Source organism: Aquarana catesbeiana, linkage group LG09 (genome assembly GCF_042186555.1).
Source record: "Aquarana catesbeiana isolate 2022-GZ linkage group LG09, ASM4218655v1, whole genome shotgun sequence".
In the NCBI taxonomy this organism is placed as follows: Eukaryota; Metazoa; Chordata; class Amphibia; order Anura; family Ranidae; genus Aquarana; species Aquarana catesbeiana.
In genome coordinates, this window is record NC_133332.1 from 317,951,772 (window position 1) to 317,972,313 (window position 20,542).

Consider the following 20,542-nt stretch of genomic DNA (forward strand, 5'->3'; position numbering starts at 1 on the left):
GGCCTTCCCAGAAGAGTTGAAGCTGTTATAGCTGCAAAGGGCGGGGCCAACTCAATGTTGAACCCTACAGACTTATGCTGGCCATACACTATACGAAAAATCGGCCGAAAAATCGTTCGTATGGACACTTCGTTAGTTTTTCGGCAAGTTAGTGGGTACAAATCGATAATCGTTTGTGACGTTTTTGTGGAAAAAAAACGAACGGCATGTTTGGAAAATTTCTGCCGAACGTACGATAAATTGCAAGGTTAATGTGTTTCCCGTCCGAACTGCCCTGCACTAGGTATATGTAAAAAAAACGAACACAAAATTATTTATTCATGTCCACTGAACAGATTATCGGACATTATATGATGGCACGATCGTTTGCGGTCACGGTCGAAACGTTCGTTTTTCGAAAATGGGTTCGGCCGATTTTCTGTATAGTGTATGGCCAGCATAAGACTGGATGTCATTAAAGTTCATGTGCGTGTAAAGGCTCAGTTTCCACCAGTGCTACCTGTCATGTGACTTTGGACACTTAAAGTCGCACAACGAGCCACAGCCCATTGATTTTCAATGGCACCCCCCTTCCTTCCTATCCATGCGACTGTGAAAAGGTGCCTGCACTACTTTGATGCGCCTTTTGATCCAGAGAGTGTAAAGTTGGATCAAAAGCTGCACTCTAAGTCGCAATAGTGGAAACGCAGCCTTAAGGCAGGCGTCCTGATACTTTTGACAACATAGTGTATGGGGGGGGGGGGGGGGGGACTCAGCCTGACAGAGACTGTTTCAGGTTCCAGCACCGGGTCTTTCCTTTTGGGTAAAGCCGCGGGCTTCCTGACAATCTAAGAGGGGGGAGCGCTGTTTTGCAAGGCTATCGCATGGAATGCTGAGGGTTCAAGCAATTCATCCACACGCTAGTAGCCAAACCCCCCCAACCCATATCCCACAGTGTTCCATTCAGGATTTGCTGTTCTTCTTCTTGGTGTTTCCCCTGTGCTCCTTGTGCACCCAGCTTTGTGCACCCCTTCCTGTGACCTGTGTCCCCCCCCAGTCTTTTTCCTACCCTTAGTAATCCTGAGCATTCCTGGTAGTGTCCCGTCTCTCTTCCCCCCTCTCTGTCTGCTCTCCAGTTTAGTTCCTGTTTGTTCTCTGTGTCTATCAGCCCCTCGTTATCGTCACCTGTGCGCTCCCAGCCTGTGCTCTCCCCTGTGTCTCCCTCTCCCTGCACTCTCATACGTTCCTACCACCTCTCCAGTGTTATCTATTGGGCCCCATTCACACCTTTAGTCAACACACGGAATCCTGGGCAGAATCCCGTGATGTGAAATTGCATCAAAACTCACACCGCACGTTCGGGCGCCATTCGTTCTTAACCGCTTGCCGACCGCGCACTGCAGATTTAGTGTCAGCCCGTAAGGGCGCACGGGCACCGCCCCCTCTCTCCTGCCACCACCCCCCCCCCCCCTCTATCACCAATAGGTAGATTCGTGCATTGCATGAATCCATCTATGGCCGCCGCTGCCACCCCCTATTCAGGCGCCCGGCCCCCTTTTTCGGGCGCTTGAATGGCGGGGGGCGGGGGGGGGGGGTTTGAAGCACCTGATTAGAGCTATAGACTTAAGAAAAAAGTAACCTGCGAGCGCCAAGCTGTGTTAAAAAAGAGAACGACTATTCGCTTTTCTAAACACTAAACCGCCTCTCCGCCAATCAGGTGCTCGGGGTCCGTTACCTGTCACCTGATTGGCTGAAATGACAGGCGCCGCTATTGGACCGCTTATCAGGAGGAGAGGACGGGAGATGAGGACGGCAGGAGACGCATGGAGGACCCCGCTCGTCGCCGTCCCCGCTGCCCCATCAAGACGGTGGGGCAGCGGGTGAGTCGGTAAGCGGGTGAGAGGTAAGTGCCGGCCGGGGGTCACACTGGGGGCATTTGATGGGCACAGTGGCAGCGTTTGGCACAGTGGCTGCAACTGATGAGTGGCTGCGTTTGATGATTTTCTTTTCAAAAAATTTTTTGCACCCCCCCCCCCCCCCAAAAATTGTGAGCACCAGCCCACCACTGGCAGATTTACTGCTACAGTGCGGGCCGGCACGTATTTTCTGCCTTGCGTCTGGTATAGATTTTAAGGGGAACACCCACGCCAAAATGTATAGAAAAAAAACAAAAATGGCATTGGGGTTCCGCCAATCTATACCAGGCCCTTCGGGTCTGGTAAGGATTTTAAGGGGACCTCCCATGCCAAAAAAAAAAAATGGCTTGGGGGTTCCCTCCCCCAATCCATACCAGTCCTTTTGGGTCTGGTATGGATTTTAAAGGTAACCCTCCACGCCATAATAAAAAAAAAATGGCATGGGGGGGGGGTCTTGTATGGATTTTAAGGGGAACACCCACGCAATTAAAAAAAAAAAAAAAATTGCATGGGCCCCCCCCCCCCCCCAATCCATACCAGGCCCCTTTGGGTCTGGTATGGCTTTTAAGGGGGCCACCCACGCCAAAAAAAAATGACATGGGGGTCCCCCCCAATAGATACCAGGCCCTTTGGGTCTGGTATGGATTTTAAAGGAAACCCCCACACCCAAAATTTAAAAAAAAAAAATGGCATGGGGGGTCTGGTATGGATTTTAAGGGCAACACCCACGCAAAAATGAAAAAAGGCATGCCCCCCCCCAATCCATACCAAGTCGCACAGATATGAACGGTACTCATTGGAAATCACGGGGGAAGACTTGTCATGCGAGTTTGCAGTCCCAAGTCGCACATGTGTGAAAGGGGGGCCTAATACTAAGAGCGTTGTAGGAGATCAGGGAGAAAATCCCGGGAAGAGGGGGGGGGGGGGGCCTTGGACGCCACGCCGTAGGTCCGGGGTCATTCCTAACACTTTATAAAGGATGACAATCTGTAATAATAAAAGACTTGTAAAAATGATATTGTCTCTGTGAAGCCGCAGCGACATGAATCTACAAATCAAAAAAAGCTTTATTAAACACTGCCAGCGCCCTCCAGACACACCTCTCAGAATTTAATTTATGCTAAACAGTGCGACGTGTAGAATGTTACACAAACATTTCCTTTACAAATCCTAAAGGAGATGTAACCGGGTGGCATTTACTTAGCTCGGTATCATAAAACAGATGCCCTTTTCTTAAATAAAGTTTTAATTTTCATCGTCTGTTACATTTTAGTGGTTGCGGATCTCCTGCAGCCCCTTTGCTGCTATTGCTCACCTACATGCACTCCGTTGGTGGCTGCCTGGGGTTTTTTTTCGGGGAGGGTGTCCCGATGGTAACAGCAGTCTGTGTAATGTGGTCACCAACGGAAGCCCGTGTGGAAGGAAGGAAGGGGCCATCCCCAAACGGTTCCCACAAAGTTGGGAGCATGAAATTGTCCAAAATGTCTTGGTATGCTGACCCCTTAAGAGGTCCCTTTACTGGAACTAAGGGGCCAAGCCCAACCCCTGAAAAAACACCCCCCCACACCATAATCCCCCCCTCCACCAAATGGTTTGGACCAGTGCACAAAGCAAGGTCCATAAAGACGTTTTGGACAATTTCATGCTCCCAACTTTGTGGGAACAGTTTGGGGACGGCCCCTTCATGTTCCAATATGACTGCCCACCAGGGCACAAAGCAAGGTCCATAAAGACATGGATGAGGGGGGTTTAGGGTGGAGGAACTTGACTGGTCTTCCCACAAAGGTGTTCTATCTGGTTAAGTTCAGTACTCTGTGCAGGCCAGTCAAGTTCATCCCCAAACTGTTCCTACAAAGTTGGAAGCATAAAATTGTCCAAAATGTCTTGGTATGCTGACGCCTTAAGAGTTCCCTTCACTGGAACTAAGAGGCCAAACCCAACCCCTGAAAAACAACCCCACACCATAATCACCCCCCTCCACCAAATGGTTTGGACCAGTGCACAAAGCAAGGTCCATAAAGACATTTTGGACAATTTCATGCTCCCAACTTTGTGGGAACAGCTTGGGGACGGCCCCTTCCTGTTCCAACATGACTGCCCACCAGTGCACAAAGCAAGGTCCATAAAGACATGGATGAACGAGTTTGGGGTGGAGGAACTTGACTGGCCTGCACAGACCTCAACCCGATAGAACACCTTTGGTGATGAATTTGAGCAGAGACTGTGAGCCAGGCCTTCTCGTCCAACATCAGTGCCTGACCTCACAAATGCTCTTCTGGAAGAATGGTCAAACATTCCCATAGACACCCTCCTAAACCTTGTGGACGCCTTCCCAGAAGAGTTGAAGCTGTTATAGCTGCAAAGGGCGGAGCCAACTCAATATTGAACCCTACGGACTAAGACCGGGATGCCATTAAAGTTCATGTGCGTGTAAAGGCAGGCGTCCCAATACTTTTGGTAATATAGTGTACATTGTATATAATAATTAGTGTTCAACAATCCCAGCAGTTGTAAACATTTCATACAAGTTCCCGTGAGAGTTCCACAACTGCTGGGATTTTTGGGCACAGTCAATCATATATTTTCATACATTTTTATTTAAGTATGAGGACTTTTTTTTATTCAATTCATATATTTTGAAAATTATGGGTTAAGTAGGGAAGAGTGCGCCAAATCTATTTTACCAATGTACAAAAGTATGTGGGCCACCCTTCAAATTATGGAGTTCAGGTGTCTCCAGTGAATAGTCCTGGTAATACTCCATCATGCAAAGACATTGTAGACAATGCTGCTCTTCCAACCTTGTGGCAACAGTTTGGTGAAGACCCTTTTCTGTTCCACCATGACTGTGCCCCTGTGTACAAAGCCAGCTCCATAAAGACATGGTGTGACCAGTTTGGTGTGGAGGAACTCGAGTGTCCTGCAAAGAGCCCTGACCTCAACCCTACTTTTGAAAGGCCTTTGGTATAAGGTCTTCTATCCAACATCAGTACCTGTCCTTAACCCCACAGAATACCTTTGGGAAGAGGTCTTCTCATTCCTAAGGTGTTCAGTAGGTTTGAGGTAATGGAGGGACTCAAGTGTCCTGCACAGTGCCCTGACCTCAACCCTACTGAACACCTTTGGGATGAATTGGAACACCAATGGTGAGCCAGGTCTTCTCATCCAACATAAGTACCTGACCTCACAAATGGGCACATATTCCCACAGACGCTCCCCTCCAAAATCTCGTGGAAAGTATTCCTAGAAGAGTGGAGGATGTTATAGCCACAAAGCGGGAACTCCATATTAATTACAATGACAACTGCAGAACAACAACTGGGACAACTGCAGAAGAACATGGTTTGACCACTTTGGTGTGGAGGAACTTCAGTGTCCTGTACAGAGCCCTGACCTCAACCCTACCAAACTCATTTGGACTGAATTGGACCACTTATAGTGAGTCAGGTCTTTTTTTTTGGGCGCCAAATGTGGGGCTCAACATGGAAGCCAGGTCATCCACCAGCAGTACCTGACCTCACAAATGGGCACAAATTCCCAAAGACACTCTCCAAAATCTCGAGGAAAGATTTCCCAGAAGAGTGGAGGATATTATAACCACAAGTGGGGAAACTCCATATTAATAGCCATGGGGAGGCGGGGAAGGGGGGCAACACCAGATAAATGACCATAGAGGGGGAGGGGGCAACACCATATTACTGGCCATGGGGGAGAAGGGGGCAATACAATATGAATGGCCATGGGTGCAACTCCATATTCATGGTAATGGAGGCGATAAAGGGGGCAACTCCATATTGGTGGCCATTGGGGGGGGGGGGGGGGGGGAGTGGGAGCAACACCATATTACTAGTGGCCACGGGGGTCAACACAATATTAGTGACCATTGGGAGGGGGGAAGGGGGCAAAACCATATTACTGGCCTTGGGAGGGGGGGGGAGGGGTCAACCCCCCTATCACTGGTAATGGGGGGGGGGGGGGGGGAGAAGGCAAACACCATATTACTGCCCATGAAGAGAAGGGGACAACTCCTTATTAATAGTCATGGAGAGAGGAGCCAAGCTCCATATTAATGGCCATGGGGGAGGGGGGCAACTTCATATTAATGGCCATGGGGGGGGGGGGGGAAGAGGGCAACACCATATTACTGGGCATGGGGGGAAGGGGACAACTCCATATTAATAGTCATGGGGGAAGGGAGGAAGGGTCAACTCCATATTAATAGTCATGGGGGAAGGGAGGAAGGGTCAACTCCATATTAATGGCCATGGGTGGGAAGGGGGCAACTCCATACTAATGGCCATGGGTGGGAAGGGGGCAACTCCATATTAATGGTCATGGTGGGGAGGGGCAACTCCATATTAATTAATGGCCATGGGGAGAAGGGGGTAATGCCACATTAATAGTCATGGAGGGAGGTCAACTCTATATTGATGGCCATGGGGGGGAAAGGGGGCAACTCCATATTACTAGCCATGGGGGGGGGGAAGGGGGCAACGCCCCAGTACTGGCCATGGCGGGGGAAGGGGGCAACGCCATATTACTGGCCATCTGGGGGGGGGGGGTCAACTCCATATTATAAGTCATGAGAGATGGGTCAACTCCATATTACTGGCCATGGGGGGGGGAAGGGTCAACTCCATATTAATGGTCATGGAGGGAGGAGGCCAACTCCATATTAAAGGCCATGGGGGAGGGGGGCAACTCCATATTAATGGCCATGGGGGGGAGGGAAGGGGGCAACACTATATTACTGGGCATGGGGGGGGAAGAGGGCAACGCCATATTTATATTCATGGGGGAAGGGAGGAGGGGTCAACTCCATATTAATGGCCATGGGGGGGGGGGGCAACACCATAATACTTTCCATGGGGGGAGTGGAAGGGGGCAACACCATAATACTTTCCATGGGGAGAAGGGGGTAATGCCGCATTAATAGTCATGGAGGGAGGAGGTCAACTCTATATTAATGGCCATGGGGGAAAAGGGGACAATGCCATATTAATAGCCATGGAGGGGAAACGCCATATTACTGGCCATAAGGGGGGGGAAGGGGGTAACGCCACATTACTGGCCATGGGGGGGAGGGGAGGGGGGGAGGGGGCAATGCTATATCCCTGGCCATGGGGGTGGAAGAGGGTCATCTCTATATTATAAGTCATGGGGGAAGGGTCAACTCCATATTACTGGCCATGGGGGGGAAGGGGGTAACACGATATTACTGGCCATGGGGGGGGGGGGGGGGGGGGGGGGGGGGGAGAGGTCAACTCCATATTATAAGTCATAGGGGAGGGGTCAACTCCATATTAATGGGCATGGGGGGGGGGGGGAGGGGTCAACTACATATTAATGACCATGGCTTTGCAATAGGAGGTCCTACAAGCTCATATAGGGTGTGATGGTCAGGGGACCACATGGTCTATTTATTTGATCCATTGATTGATTTCTATACACAGCGGATATTTTGTATACTTATAAATATCAAAATGCATCTTTTTCCACATTTTCCTAAAAAAGAAATCTAGGATCTCAAAATATAAAACTGAAACGATTCAAAGAGCGTCGTGTTTGGAGGTGATATACCGCCGGTGAAATATGAACTTGGATTCGGCTTGCCCTTGGAACGCTCGGTGGGTTTTATTGATGACCTCGTTGGGTGTCCTGATGGTTTATTTTCAGAATCTCTATGAAATGAAATCGCTTGAAAAGCTGGCCAGTGAGGCGAGTGCACAGGGTGCGTGACCCCGGTGAAATCACACTCTCCGCAGGCGCCGCGCTGCCTCCATATTGTCTTCCGCTATGAGCAATTCACAGCGTCTAGAAGAATATTCAGATAATCGCATGAATTGGAGAGAAGATAGCAGATGCTTCTCAGATGACGGGGGGGGGGGGGGGGGGGGGGAGGGGGGTTCACATCTGTAAACCCTCCACACACAAGTAACTATCCTCAGGTCATACACAGAGAAGAAACATACATAAGTTGTACCTGTTTATCTGCAGTCTTCTCTTCTTTACATCCATTCCAAGTGCTTAGTGATACTAAAGTCTCATTTTTTTTTCTTTAAAAATGGCAAACATGTTACCCTTACCTGTTCTGTGTGTAATGGTTTTGCACAGAGCAGCCCGAATCCTCCTCTTCTTGGGTCCCCACGCTGGCGCTTCTGGCCCCTCCCTCCTGTTAAGTGCAAGCAGCTTGCTGTGGGGGGCACCTCAGCCGAACAGCAGCTCCCTGTGTCCATTCAGAAAACAGAGCCGTGGTTTGGCCCCGCCCCTCTCTCTGCTCATTGGCTAACTGACTTTCACTTGACAGCCAATGGCGCCAATGCTGTGCCTCAGCCAATCAGGAGGGAGAGTCCCGGATGGCCGAGGTACTCATGCACATGGCTGGATCTAGATGGGGCTCAGGTAAGTATTAGGGGGAGGAGGGAAGGGATCCCCGGTGCCACAAGAGTAGTACGATGGTAGGAAAGACAACCTCAGTCTGGGCTCCCACCAGGCCACGCCCCCAACACATTTTGCTCCGCCCCCAGGATCACCATGACTAAGCTCGGGGGGTGGAGCGAAACATGTTGGGGGTGTGGCCTGGCAGGAGCCCCAGGCTGAGTTGTCTTTGCTACCATCGTACTACTCATGTGAATGTGCCGCACCAGGGGTTCCTTCACTCCTCTCTCTAGTGGTCACGGGAGCTGGATGAGCTCCACCCCCCCTGGCTGGATTTCCCGATGCATCCACCATCCACATTGCTCCGAAATCAGCACACAAGCCTGAGGGGCACCCTAATCCACCAGGGGGTCACAGTAAGTATTTAGGGGGTTGCTAAATACTTAAAGGGGTTGTAAAGGTTAGTTTTTATTTTATTTCTTTTAAATAACAAACATGTTATACTTACCTCCTCTGTGCAAGGGTTTTGCACAGAGTGGCCCGGATCCTCCTCTTCTGGCCTCCTCCCCACATCAAGTGCCCCCTCTGAGACCCGCATTCCGAGGGGACACGTGCTCCCGGGTTCTGCTGCTGCTTCCATTGCAGTGGCGGCCGGTGGTTTTTTTTTTTTTTTTTTGAGAGGGCGGCAAACAACCCCCCCATTGGTCGGTGCACCCCCCCCCTGCACTTGCCCTGGTGGGCTGGTTGTGGGCTCTGGCAGGCAGCGGCGGGCTTTGGCGAGCAGCGGCGTTTTGCACTCTTTGGAGGATTGTGGGCTTCGGCAGGTAGCGGGCTTCGGAGGGTTGCGGGCTCCGACAGGTAGCGGGCTTCGGAGGGTTGCGGGCTTCAGTGGGTTGCGGGGCTTCAGTGGGTTGCGGGCTTCGGAGGGTTGCGGGCTCCGACAGGTAGCGGGCTTCGGAGGGTTGCGGGCTTCAGTGGGTTGCGGGCTTCGGAGGGTTGCGGGCTCCGACAGGTAGCGGGCTTCGGACGGTTGCGGGCTTCAGAGGGTTGCGGGCTTCGGAAGGTTGCGGGCTCCGACAGGAAGCGGGCTTCGGAGGGTTGCGGGCTCCGGCGGGCAGCAGGCTTCTATGGACGGTGGGCGGGCTCCTGTGTCTTCTGTGCGGCTCCTCCTTCTTCTCCTAGGCCTCCAATAGGACCACCTGTCCCTTTCAGCCAATGGGGTATCAGACTTGCTTCCCGATTGTTCGAGAGGAGGCTCAGTGGGGCTCTGGACGCAATGCTCTGCGCCCCCAAGCCCACCCTATTTTGAAGCCTATTAGAGCCTCTGGCTCTAATCAGTGCTTCAAAAAACAGCCCCCCCCGCCCATCCACGCCATAGGAATTCATGTGCTCCTGAAAGGGGCCGGATGCATGGATGGGGGGGGGGGCGGCACCCATTCTCCTGCAATGGATGGACCACCCCCTGGTCCATTGACACAGACAGCAGGACTCGCCCGCCCCCCGATTCCCGTGTCATTGGATTTGATTGACAGCAGCGGGAGCCAATGGCATGCGCTACTATCAATCTATCCACTGAGGACCCAAGACACCGGCTGGAGCTGCTGTGCTCATCCCCGATCGAGGTTCAGGTAAGTAAAAGGGGGGCTCTGGGGGGCTGAAGGTTTTTCACCTTAATGCATAGAATGCACCTGCTGCCTTTACAACAACTTGAAGCTTGTCTGAGCGTTCTACCTCTCATGGGGAGAAGATTCACAGTGTGCGGTGAAATCAGAGGAAGTCCTTTCAGTCCAGGAGGGGAGCCGCTACACCTGTGCAAGACTGAAGGGGGAGGAGCCAGTACACCTGTGCAAGACTGAAGGGGGAGGAGCCAGTACACCTGTGCAAGACTGAAGGGGGAGGAGCCAGTACACCTGTGCAAGACTGATGGGGGGAGGAGCCGGTACACCTGTGCAAGACTGAAGGGGGAGGAGCCAGTACACCTGTGCAAGACTGAAGGGGGAGGAGCCAGTACACCTGTGCAAGACTGAAGGGGGAGGAGCCAGTACACCTGTGCAAGACTGATGGGGGGAGGAGCCGCTACACCTGTGCAAGACTGAAGGGGGAGGAGCTGCTACACCTGTGCAAGACTGAAGGGGAGGAGCCAGTACACCTGTGCAAGACTGATGGGGGGAGGAGCCGGTACACCTGTGCAAGACTGAAGGGGCGAGGAGCTGGTACACCTGTGCAAGACTGAAGGGGGAGGAGCCGGTACACCTGTGCAAGACTGGGGGGAGGAGCTGGTACACCTGTGCAAGACTGAAGGGGGGAGGAGTCTGTACATCTGTGCAAGACTGAAGGGGGAGGAGTCTGTACACCTGTGCAAGACTGAAGGGGGGAGGAGTCTGTACACCTGTGCAAGACTGAAAGGGGGGAGGAGTCTGTACACCTGTGCAAGACTGAAGGGGAAGGATTCGGTACACCTGTGCAAGACTGAAGGGGGGAGGAGTCTGTACACCTGTGCAAGACTGAGGGGGGGAGGAGCCGGTACACCTGTGCAAGACTGAAGGGGGAGGAGCCGGTACACCTGTGCAAGACTGAAGGGGGGACCGGAAGGCAGATTTAAGGTGGATTTGAAGGTTTATAAGGGTGCAGCGGGCTATAAGACTCCTGACATTTGGCTCCTTTCAACAAAAAACAAAAATCGATAAAACAACTCTCATCAGCCTCATTATATCGATTTTTTTTTTTTCACAGAAAAGGAAAAAAAAAAAACAGACAGTGAAAAATAAAATCAATAAAAATGTCAAACCAACAGGATAGAAATAACGATCAATCGCTCCACAGAAGGGAAGAAAACCCTCAAGGGGACCATTTATCAACGTTTTCACCCAACATTCACACATTGACCTTTTTCACTAATTAGATCTTGTGTGAAAACATTGATAGATAGACCCCCCTCCCCCCTAAATGACATCAACTAGACCTCCCTCCAGACATTCACAACCCGAACAACTCAATAAGAGAAATTGAGAGCCTGCGCCAAAGTTTGCCAACCGCGAAATCAATAATTTCATTGGGTGACATCCAATCCGCTAAACCCGCATAGCAACTGAAAATCAAAATAAACAAATAAACAAACAAACAAACAATGGTTTGGCAACATGTGACGCTTTGGCGTCTCTTCGCCGATTTGTGGAAGTTTTGGGTCTACATCTACTTTAACCCCTTTCCCGCCACCGAACGCATACATGCAGGCTTCATGGAAGCGCGTCTTTATTCGTGGGACCGCGCCTGTGCTTGTGCGGACGGCGTGTGGATGGCGCGCTCCCAGCATGGAGGCGGAGCCATCACTGACAGTTCCTGGGTCTGGTACTAACAAATCAGGAAGAATGGGGACCAGACCGGCTCCGATCACCTGATCACTGCAATAGCCTGTGATTGGCTATGATCAGCTGCTGTATGGCTCCTGTGTTGATACATTGTATCTTTGTGCCCGCCCCCGTGTTGATATATAGTTGATACAGTGCCTTGAAAAAGTATTCATACCCCTTGAAATTCCCCACACTTTGTAATGTTACAACCAAAAACATAATGTATTTATTGGGATTTTATGTGATAGACCAACACAAAGTGTCACATAATTGTGAAGTGGAAGGAAAATGATAATGATACAAATAAATATGTGAAAAGTGTGGGGGGGGGGACATTTGTATTCAGCCCCCTTTACTCTGATACCCCTAACTAAAATCTAGTGGAACCAATTGCCTTCAGAAGTCACCTAATTAGTAAATAGAGTCCACCTGTGTGTCGTTTAATCTCAGTATAAATACAGCTGTTCTGTGAAGCCCTCAGAGGTTTGTTAGAGAACCTTAGTGAACAAACAGCATCATGAAGGCCAAGGAACACACCAGACAGGTCAGGGATAAAGTTATGGAGAAGTATAAAGCAGGGTTAGGATATAAAATAATCTCCCAAGCTTTGAACATCTCACGGAGCTCTGTTCAATCCATCATCGGAAAATGGAAAGAGTATGGCACAACTGCAAACCTACCAAGACATGGCCGTCCACCTAAACTGACCGGCCGGGCAAGGAGAGCATTCATCAGAGAAGAGCCAAGAGGTCCATGGTAACTCTGGAGGAGCTGCAGAGATCCACAGCTCAGGTGGGAGAATCTGTCCACAGGACAACTATTAGTCGTGTTCTCCACAAATCTGCCCTTTATGGAAGAGTGACAAGAAGAAAGACATTGGTGAAAGAAAGTCATAAGAAGTCTGTTTGTAGTTTGTGAGAAGCCATGTGGAGGACACAGCAAACATGTGGAAGAAGGTGATCTGGTCAGATGAGAAACACTGCACATCACCCTGAACACACCATCCCCACCGTGAAACATGGTGGTGGCAGCATCATGTGGTGGGGATGGTTTTCTTCAGCAGGGACAGGGAAGCTGGTCAGAGTTGATGGAAGATGGATGGAGACAAATACAGGACAATCTTAGAAGAAAACCTGTTAGAGTCTACAAAAGACTTGAGACTGGGGAGGAGGTTCACCTTCCAGCAGGACAACGACCCGAAACATCCAGCCAGAGCTACAATGGAATGGTTTAGATCAAAGCATATTCATGTGTTAGAATGGCCCAGTCACAGTCCAGACCTAAATCACATTGAGAATCTGTGGCAAGACTTGAAAATTGCTCTCCATCCAATCTGACAGAGCTTGAGATATTTTACAAAGAAGAATGGGCAGAAATGTCCTCTCTAGATGTGCAAAGCTGGTAGAGACATCCCCAAAGACTTGTAGAGAAAGGGGGTTCTACAAAGTATTGACTCCGGGGAGCGCCATACAAATGCCCCCCCCCACTTTTCACATATTTATTTGTATCATTTATCATTTTCCTTCCACTTCACAATTATGTGACACTTTGTGTTGGTCTATCACATAAAATCCCAATAAAATACATTTATGTTTTTGGGTGTAACATGATAAAATGTGGAGAATTTCAAGGGGTATGAATACTTTTCAAGACACTGTACATTGTATCTTTTTGCCCATAACATGTAGCAAGCGGGAAATTGCAAGCTCGCTGAACGCTATACACTAGCAAATGGGGAAGTGCTGCAAATGCATGCGGTCATGGTGCATTTGTCAGCAACATGGGGTTAAAGAGACCTTTATGGTGCACATTCATAAGGACCTTGCTTTGTGCACTGGTCCAAATCATTTGGTGGAGGGGGGGATTATGGTGTGGGGGTTGTTCTTTAGGGATTGGGCTTGGCCCCTCAGTTCCAGTGAAGGGAACTCTTAAGACGTCAGCATACCAAGACATTTTGGACAATTTCATGCTCCCAACTTTGTGGGAACAGTTTGGGGACGGCTCCTTCCTGTTCCAACATGACTGCGCACCAGTGCACAAAGCAAGGTCCATAAAAACGTGGATGAGCAAGTTTGGGGTGGAGGAACTTGACTGGCCTGCACAGAGTCCTGATCTCAACCCTATAGAAATCCTTAGCGTGGAGACTGCGAGCCAGGCCTTCTCGTCCAACATCAGAGCCTGACCTCTCAAATGCGCTTCTGGAAGAATGGTCAAACCTTCCCATATACACACTCCTAAACCTTTTGGATGGCCTTCCCACTCAATATTGAACCCTACGGACTAAGACTGGGATGCCATTAAATTTCACGTGCGTGTAAAGGCAGGCGTCCCAATACTTTTGATAATATAGTGTGTGTTGGGTTGTTCTTTGGTGGTAGGTCATGGCAGGAGCAAGAAATATTCAGCTACATTTAAAAGAAAATATATATTTTTTTGCCAGTTTCCCTTTGATAAAAAAAATTCAGAATCTCTTCATAACCATTTATCCCCAAATGAAAGTCCAGTTTGTCCTGAAAAGACGCGGTATGATCCCCTCGGATACTCGGAGTAGTTGTGATGATATGTACAGTTTTACTAACACATGTCAAAGTTGCAAAACTGTGTCCAGACATTCGGATCTGATTTTTCTTCACCAGGAATGGGGTTCAGGAGTGTATTTATAAAGCGGTCTGCCGTTCACCCCACATTCTCTGCAGGTGAATCTTCCAGGTCTGTGTGTCTTCTATGACAGTGATTGGTTCTCCAGCAGAGAAGGTTTGATGAATGAAAGTCACACTCCATGCTTTATGAAGTATTCATCACTATGAAGAGAAGAAAGTTCCATCATACTTAAGAGGGGATTGTACCCCGAGTAGAAGAATGTGGGGAACAATGTGTACAATGAATGGCGGGGGGGGGGGGGGGGTAATAATAAATCCGAGGGGAGGAGATAGGACCGCAGTGATGTGGAATCAGTAGATGTGGACGTTCCTCCTCTCTGGATGGGATCTCACATTCCCCGGAGTGTCACTCCATTGTCATATAACATCCGCAATCCTTCCGGGATTATCCGGGATCACACACCTCCCAACCTTCATAAATCAGGAGGACGAGGAGAAGACGCACTATGCAAACCCGAAACACCAACAGATACAAGTCTTCTAGAAATGCTGGTCCAAGAGCTAACAATTCATTATAGCAAAGGTCCTATCTATCTATTATATTATATCTATGCTACTCAGAAGAGCTTACAATTTATTTTAGTAAAGAAGGCAAATCTATCTATCTATCTATCTATCTCAATATCTATCTTTTTATCTGTTTTTATTTGTATCTATCTGCCCATCTATAGTCATCTATCTATCAATCTATGCCTCTATCAACCAATGCCTATCTATCTATATCAATCAACACCTCCATCTATCTATCTCTGTCTTGATCGACCCATCTCACTATATATTTATACAACTCAGAAGAGCTTACAATTTATTTTACTAAAGAAGCAAATCTATCTATTTATCTATCTTGCTCAGAAGAGCTTACAACTTATATAAGTAAGCAAGGGTCCTAGAAATCAGGGTCCTGTCTGTCTGTTTATGCATCTATCTATCTATCTATCTATCTATCTATCTTATCTTATCTTATCTTATCTTTCTCTCTATCTTATCTTATCTATCTTATCTCTTTCTAGCTATCTATCTTATCTCTCTCTCTCTATCTTATCTTATCTATCTTATCTCTCTCTCTCTCTCTCTTACTCTATCTATCTTATCTCTCTATCTTGTCTTATCTATCTATCTATCTATCTATCTATCTATCTATCTATCTTATCTCTCTCTCTCTCTCTCTCTCTCTCTCTCTCTCTCTATCTATCTTATCTCTCTCTCTCTCTCTCTCTCTCTCTCTCTCTCTCTCTTATCTATATTATCTCTCTCTCTCTCTCTCTCTCTCTCATCTTATCTATATTATCTCTCGCTCTATCTTATCTTATCTATCTTATCTCTCTCTAGCTATCTATCTTATCTCTCTGTCTCTATCTATCTATCTTATCTCTCTCTCTCTCTCTCTCTCTCTCTCTCTCTCTCTCTCTCTCTCTCTCTCTCTCTAATTATCTCAATCAATCAATACCTCCATCTATCTGTCTCGATCAACCAATCTCAATATCTATTTATCTATGCAACTCAGAAGAGCTTACAATCTATCTATCTATCAATCAAATTATCTATCTTTCTCAGAAGAGCTTACAACTTATATAAGTAAGCAAGGGTCCTAGAAGTCAGGGTCCTGTCTGTCTGTTTATGGCTCTATCTATCTATCTATCTATCTATCTATCTATCTATCTATCTATCTATCTATCTATCTCAATCAATACCTCCATCTAACTGTCTCAATCGACCAATCTCACTATCTATTTATCTATCCAACTCAGAAGAGCTTACAATTTATATTAGTAAAGAAGTATCTATCTATCTATCTTATCTCAGACCTATATATCTCTGTAGATATCTATCTATCTGTTAGATAGATAGACAATCTACAGCGATAGACAGATAGGTTTGAGATAGATCGATAGATAGATAGATAGATAGATAGATAGATAGAACCTTTGCTTCTTTGTTACATTAAATTGTAAGCTCTTCTGAGTAGCATAGTTAGCTAGATAGATGGGTTGATAGAGACATAGACAGACAAACAAGACCTTTGCTTACTGAATTAAATTGTATGTTGTTCTCAGCAGGATAGATAGATAGATAGATAGATAGATAGATAGATAGATAGATAGATTTGCTCTTCTAAGTTGCATAGATAGACAGTGGGACGATCGATCTTCAGAGACAGACAGACAGGACATTTGCTTACTTCATTGAATTGTAAGCTCTTCTGCACAGCATAGAGAGAATCTAGATATCTATCATTTGTATATCTCTCTGTATCCTGTACAGAAGACACGTTCCCCACAATGAGATGGAAGGAGAAGCTTCTCAGGGAATAAAGTGAATAAGGTCAGAACTCACCTGTGGCTGTGGAGAGAAGGGAAGCGATGGAGAGAAGGGAAGCGATGGAGAGAAGAAGGATCATCCTTTATTCGGTGTGTGATCCGCCACTATCTGAAGTCCAGGACGGTGTGGAAGGAATCGAAGAGGAAGGGGGAGGGAGGCTCCAGGCAGTCCCTTTCCCTCTCCTTATACTGCTATCTGACAGCGCCGGGAAATACAGCTCTGCACCACCTGTGATGATTCACTACTCAGCATTATATGGATGGGAGGTCATAGATAAGGGGGGATCCTGGATGAGAAGTCACAGATAAGGGGGATCCTGGATGAGAAGTCACAGATAAGGGGGGATCCTGGATGAGAAGTCAGAGATAAGGGGGGATCCTGGATGAGAAGTCAGAGATAAGGGGGGATCCTGGATGAGAAGTCACAGATAAGGGGGGATCCTGGATGGGAAGTCACAGATAAAGGGGGGATCCTGGATGAGAAGTCACAGATAAGGGGGGATCCTGGATGAGAAGTCAGAGATAAGGGGGGATCCTGGATGAGAAGTCACAGATAAGGGGGGATCCTGGATGGGAAGTCACAGATAAGGGGGGATCCTGGATGAGAAGTCACAGGTAAGGGGGGATCCTGGATGAGAAGTCACAGATAAGGGGGATCCTGGATGAGAAGTCACACATAAGGGGGATCCTGGATGAGAAGTCAGAGATAAGGGGGGATCCTGGATGAGAAGTCACACATAAGGGGGATCCTGGATGAGAAGTCACAGATAAGGGGGGATCCTGGATGAGAAGTCACAGATAAGGGGGGATCCTGGATGAGAAGTCAGAGATAAGGGGGATCCTGGATGAGAAGTCACAGATAAGGGGGGATCCTGGATGAAAAGTCACAGATAAGGGGGGATCCTGGATGAGAAGTCAGAGATAAGGGGGATCCTGGATGAGAAGTCAGAGATAAGGGGGATCCTGGATGAGAAGTCACAGATAAGGGGGGATCCTGGATGAGAAGTCACAGATAAGGGGGGATCCTGGATGAGAAGTCAGAGATAAGGGGGATCCTGGATGAGAAGTCACAGATAAAGGGGGGATCCTGGATGAGAAGTCACAGATAAAGGGGGATCCTGGATGAGAGGTCACAGATAAGGGGGGATCCTGGATGAGAAGTCACAGATAAAGGGGGGATCCTGGATGGGAAGTCACAGATAAGGGGGGATCCTGGGTGAGAGGTCAGAGATAAGGGGGATCCTGGATGAGAGGTCACAGATAAGGGGGGATCCTGGATGGGAAGTCACAGATAAGGGGGGATCCTGGATGGGAAGTCATTGATAAGGGGGGATCCTGGATGAGAGGTCAGAGATAAGGGGGGATCCTGGATGAGAAGTCACAGATAAGGGGGATCCTGGATGAGAAGTCACAGATAAGGGGGGATCCTGGGTGAGAGGTCAGAGATAAGGGGGATCCTGGATGAGAGGTCACAGATAAGGGGGGATCCTGGATGGGAAGTCACAGATAAGGGGGGATCCTGGATGGGAAGTCATTGATAAGGGGGGATCCTGGATGAGAGGTCAGAGATAAGGGGGGATCCTGGTTGAGAGGTCAGAGATAAGGGGGGATCCTGGATGAGAGGTCAGAGATAAGGGGGGGATCCTGGATGAGAGGTCAGAGATAAGGGGGGATCCTGGATGAGAAGTCACAGATAAGGGAGGATCCTGGATGAGAGGTCAGAGATAAGGGGGGATCCTGGATGAGAAGTCACAGATAAGAGGGGATCCTGGATGGGAAGTCATTGATAAGGGGGGATCCTGGATGAGAGTTCAGAGATAAGGGGGGATCCTGGATGAGAAGTCACAGATAAGGGGGGATCCTGGATGAGAGGTCAGAAATAATGGGGATCCTGGATGAGAAGTCACAGATAAGGGGGGATCCTGGATGGGAAGTCATTGATAAGGGGGGATCCTGGATGGGAAGTCACAGGTAAGGGGGGATCCTGGATGAGAAGTCATTAATAAGGGGGGATCCTGGATGGGAAGTCACAGAAAAGGGTGGATCCTGGATGGGAAGTCACAGATAAGGGGGATCCTGGATGGGAAGTCACAGATAAGGGGGATCCTGGATAGGAAGTCACAGATAAGGGGGGATCCTGGATAGGAAGTCACAGATAAGGGGGGATCCTGGATGGGAAGTCACAGATAAGGGGGGATCCTGGATGAGAAGGGGAGATCCTGGATGGGAAGTCACAGATAAGGGGGGGATCCTGGATGGGAGGTCACAGGGGGGGATCCTGGATGAGAAGTCACAGATAAGGGGGGGTCCTGGATGGGAAGTCACAGATAAGGGGAGATCCTGGATGGGAGGTCACAGATAAGGGGAGATCCTGGATGGGAGGTCACAGATAAAGGGGGGATCCTGGATGAGAAGTCAGAGATAAGGGGGATCCTGGATGAGAAGTCACAGATAAGGGGGGATCCTGGATGAAAAGTCACAGATAAGGGGGGATCCTGGATGAGAAGTCAGAGATAAGGGGGATCCTGGATGAGAAGTCAGAGATAAGGGGGATCCTGGATGAGAAGTCACAGATAAGGGGGGATCCTGGATGAGAAGTCACAGATAAAGGGGGGATCCTGGATGAGAAGTCACAGATAATGGGGGATCCTGGATGAGAAGTCACAGATAAGGGGGGATCCTGGATGAGAAGTCAGAGATAAGGGGGATCCTGGATGAGAAGTCACAGATAAAGGGGGGATCCTGGATGAGAAGTCACAGATAAAGGGGGATCCTGGATGAGAGGTCACAGATAAGGGGGGATCCTGGATGAGAAGTCACAGATAAAGGGGGGATCCTGGATGGGAAGTCACAGATAAGGGGGGATCCTGGGTGAGAGGTCAGAGATAAGGGGGATCCTAAATGAGAGGTCACAGATAAGGGGGGATCCTGGATGGGAAGTCACAGATAAGGGGGGATCCTGGATGGGAAGTCATTGATAAGGGGGGATCCTGGATGAGAGGTCAGAGATAAGGGGGGATCCTGGATGAGAAGTCACAGATAAGGGGGATCCTGGATGAGAAGTCACAGATAAGGGGGGATCCTGGGTGAGAGGTCAGAGATAAGGGGGATCCTGGATGAGAGGTCACAGATAAGGGGGGATCCTGGATGGGAAGTCACAGATAAGGGGGGATCCTGGATGGGAAGTCATTGATAAGGGGGGATCCTGGATGAGAGGTCAGAGATAAGGGGGGATCCTGGTTGAGAGGTCAGAGATAAGGGGGGATCCTGGATGAGAGGTCAGAGATAAGGGGGGGATCCTGGATGAGAGGTCAGAGATAAGGGGGGATCCTGGATGAGAAGTCACAGATAAGGGAGGATCCTGGATGAGAGGTCAGAGATAAGGGGGGATCCTGGATGAGAAGTCACAGATAAGAGGGGATCCTGGATGGGAAGTCATTGATAAGGGGGGATCCTGGATGAGAGTTCAGAGATAAGGGGGGATCCTGGATGAGAAGTCACAGATAAGGGGGGATCCTGGATGAGAGGTCAGAAATAATGGGGATCCTGGATGAGAAGTCACAGATAAGGGGGGATCCTGGATGGGAAGTCATTGATAAGGGGGGATCCTGGATGGGAAGTCACAGGTAAGGGGGGATCCTGGATGAGAAGTCATTAATAAGGGGGGATCCTGGATGGGAAGTCACAGAAAAGGGTGGATCCTGGATAGGAAGTCACAGATAAGGGGGGATCCTGGATGGGAAGTCACAGATAAGGGGGATCCTGGATGGGAAGTCACAGATAAGGGGGATCCTGGATAGGAAGTCACAGATAAGGGGGGATCCTGGATAGGAAGTCACAGATAAGGGGGGATCCTGGATGGGAAGTCACAGATAAGGGGTGATCCTGGATGGGAAGTCACAGATAAGGGGGGATCCTGGATGAGAAGGGGAGATCCTGGA

The 20,542-nt window shown here is 48.9% G+C and overlaps 1 protein-coding gene across 1 annotated transcript in view; it reads right to left on the reverse strand.

Moving 5' to 3' along the window:
- LOC141108812 (relaxin receptor 1-like) overlaps positions 1 to 16,783 on the reverse strand; it is a 155,165-nt gene extending 138,382 nt beyond the window's left edge. Inside the window, exon 1 of the mRNA XM_073600764.1 lies at positions 16,618 to 16,783. Coding sequence (XP_073456865.1) covers positions 16,618 to 16,681 — 64 coding nt within the window. The 5' untranslated portion in view covers positions 16,682 to 16,783. The remainder of the gene's footprint in view (positions 1 to 16,617) is intronic.
- Positions 16,784 to 20,542: the final 3,759 nt, after the last annotated feature.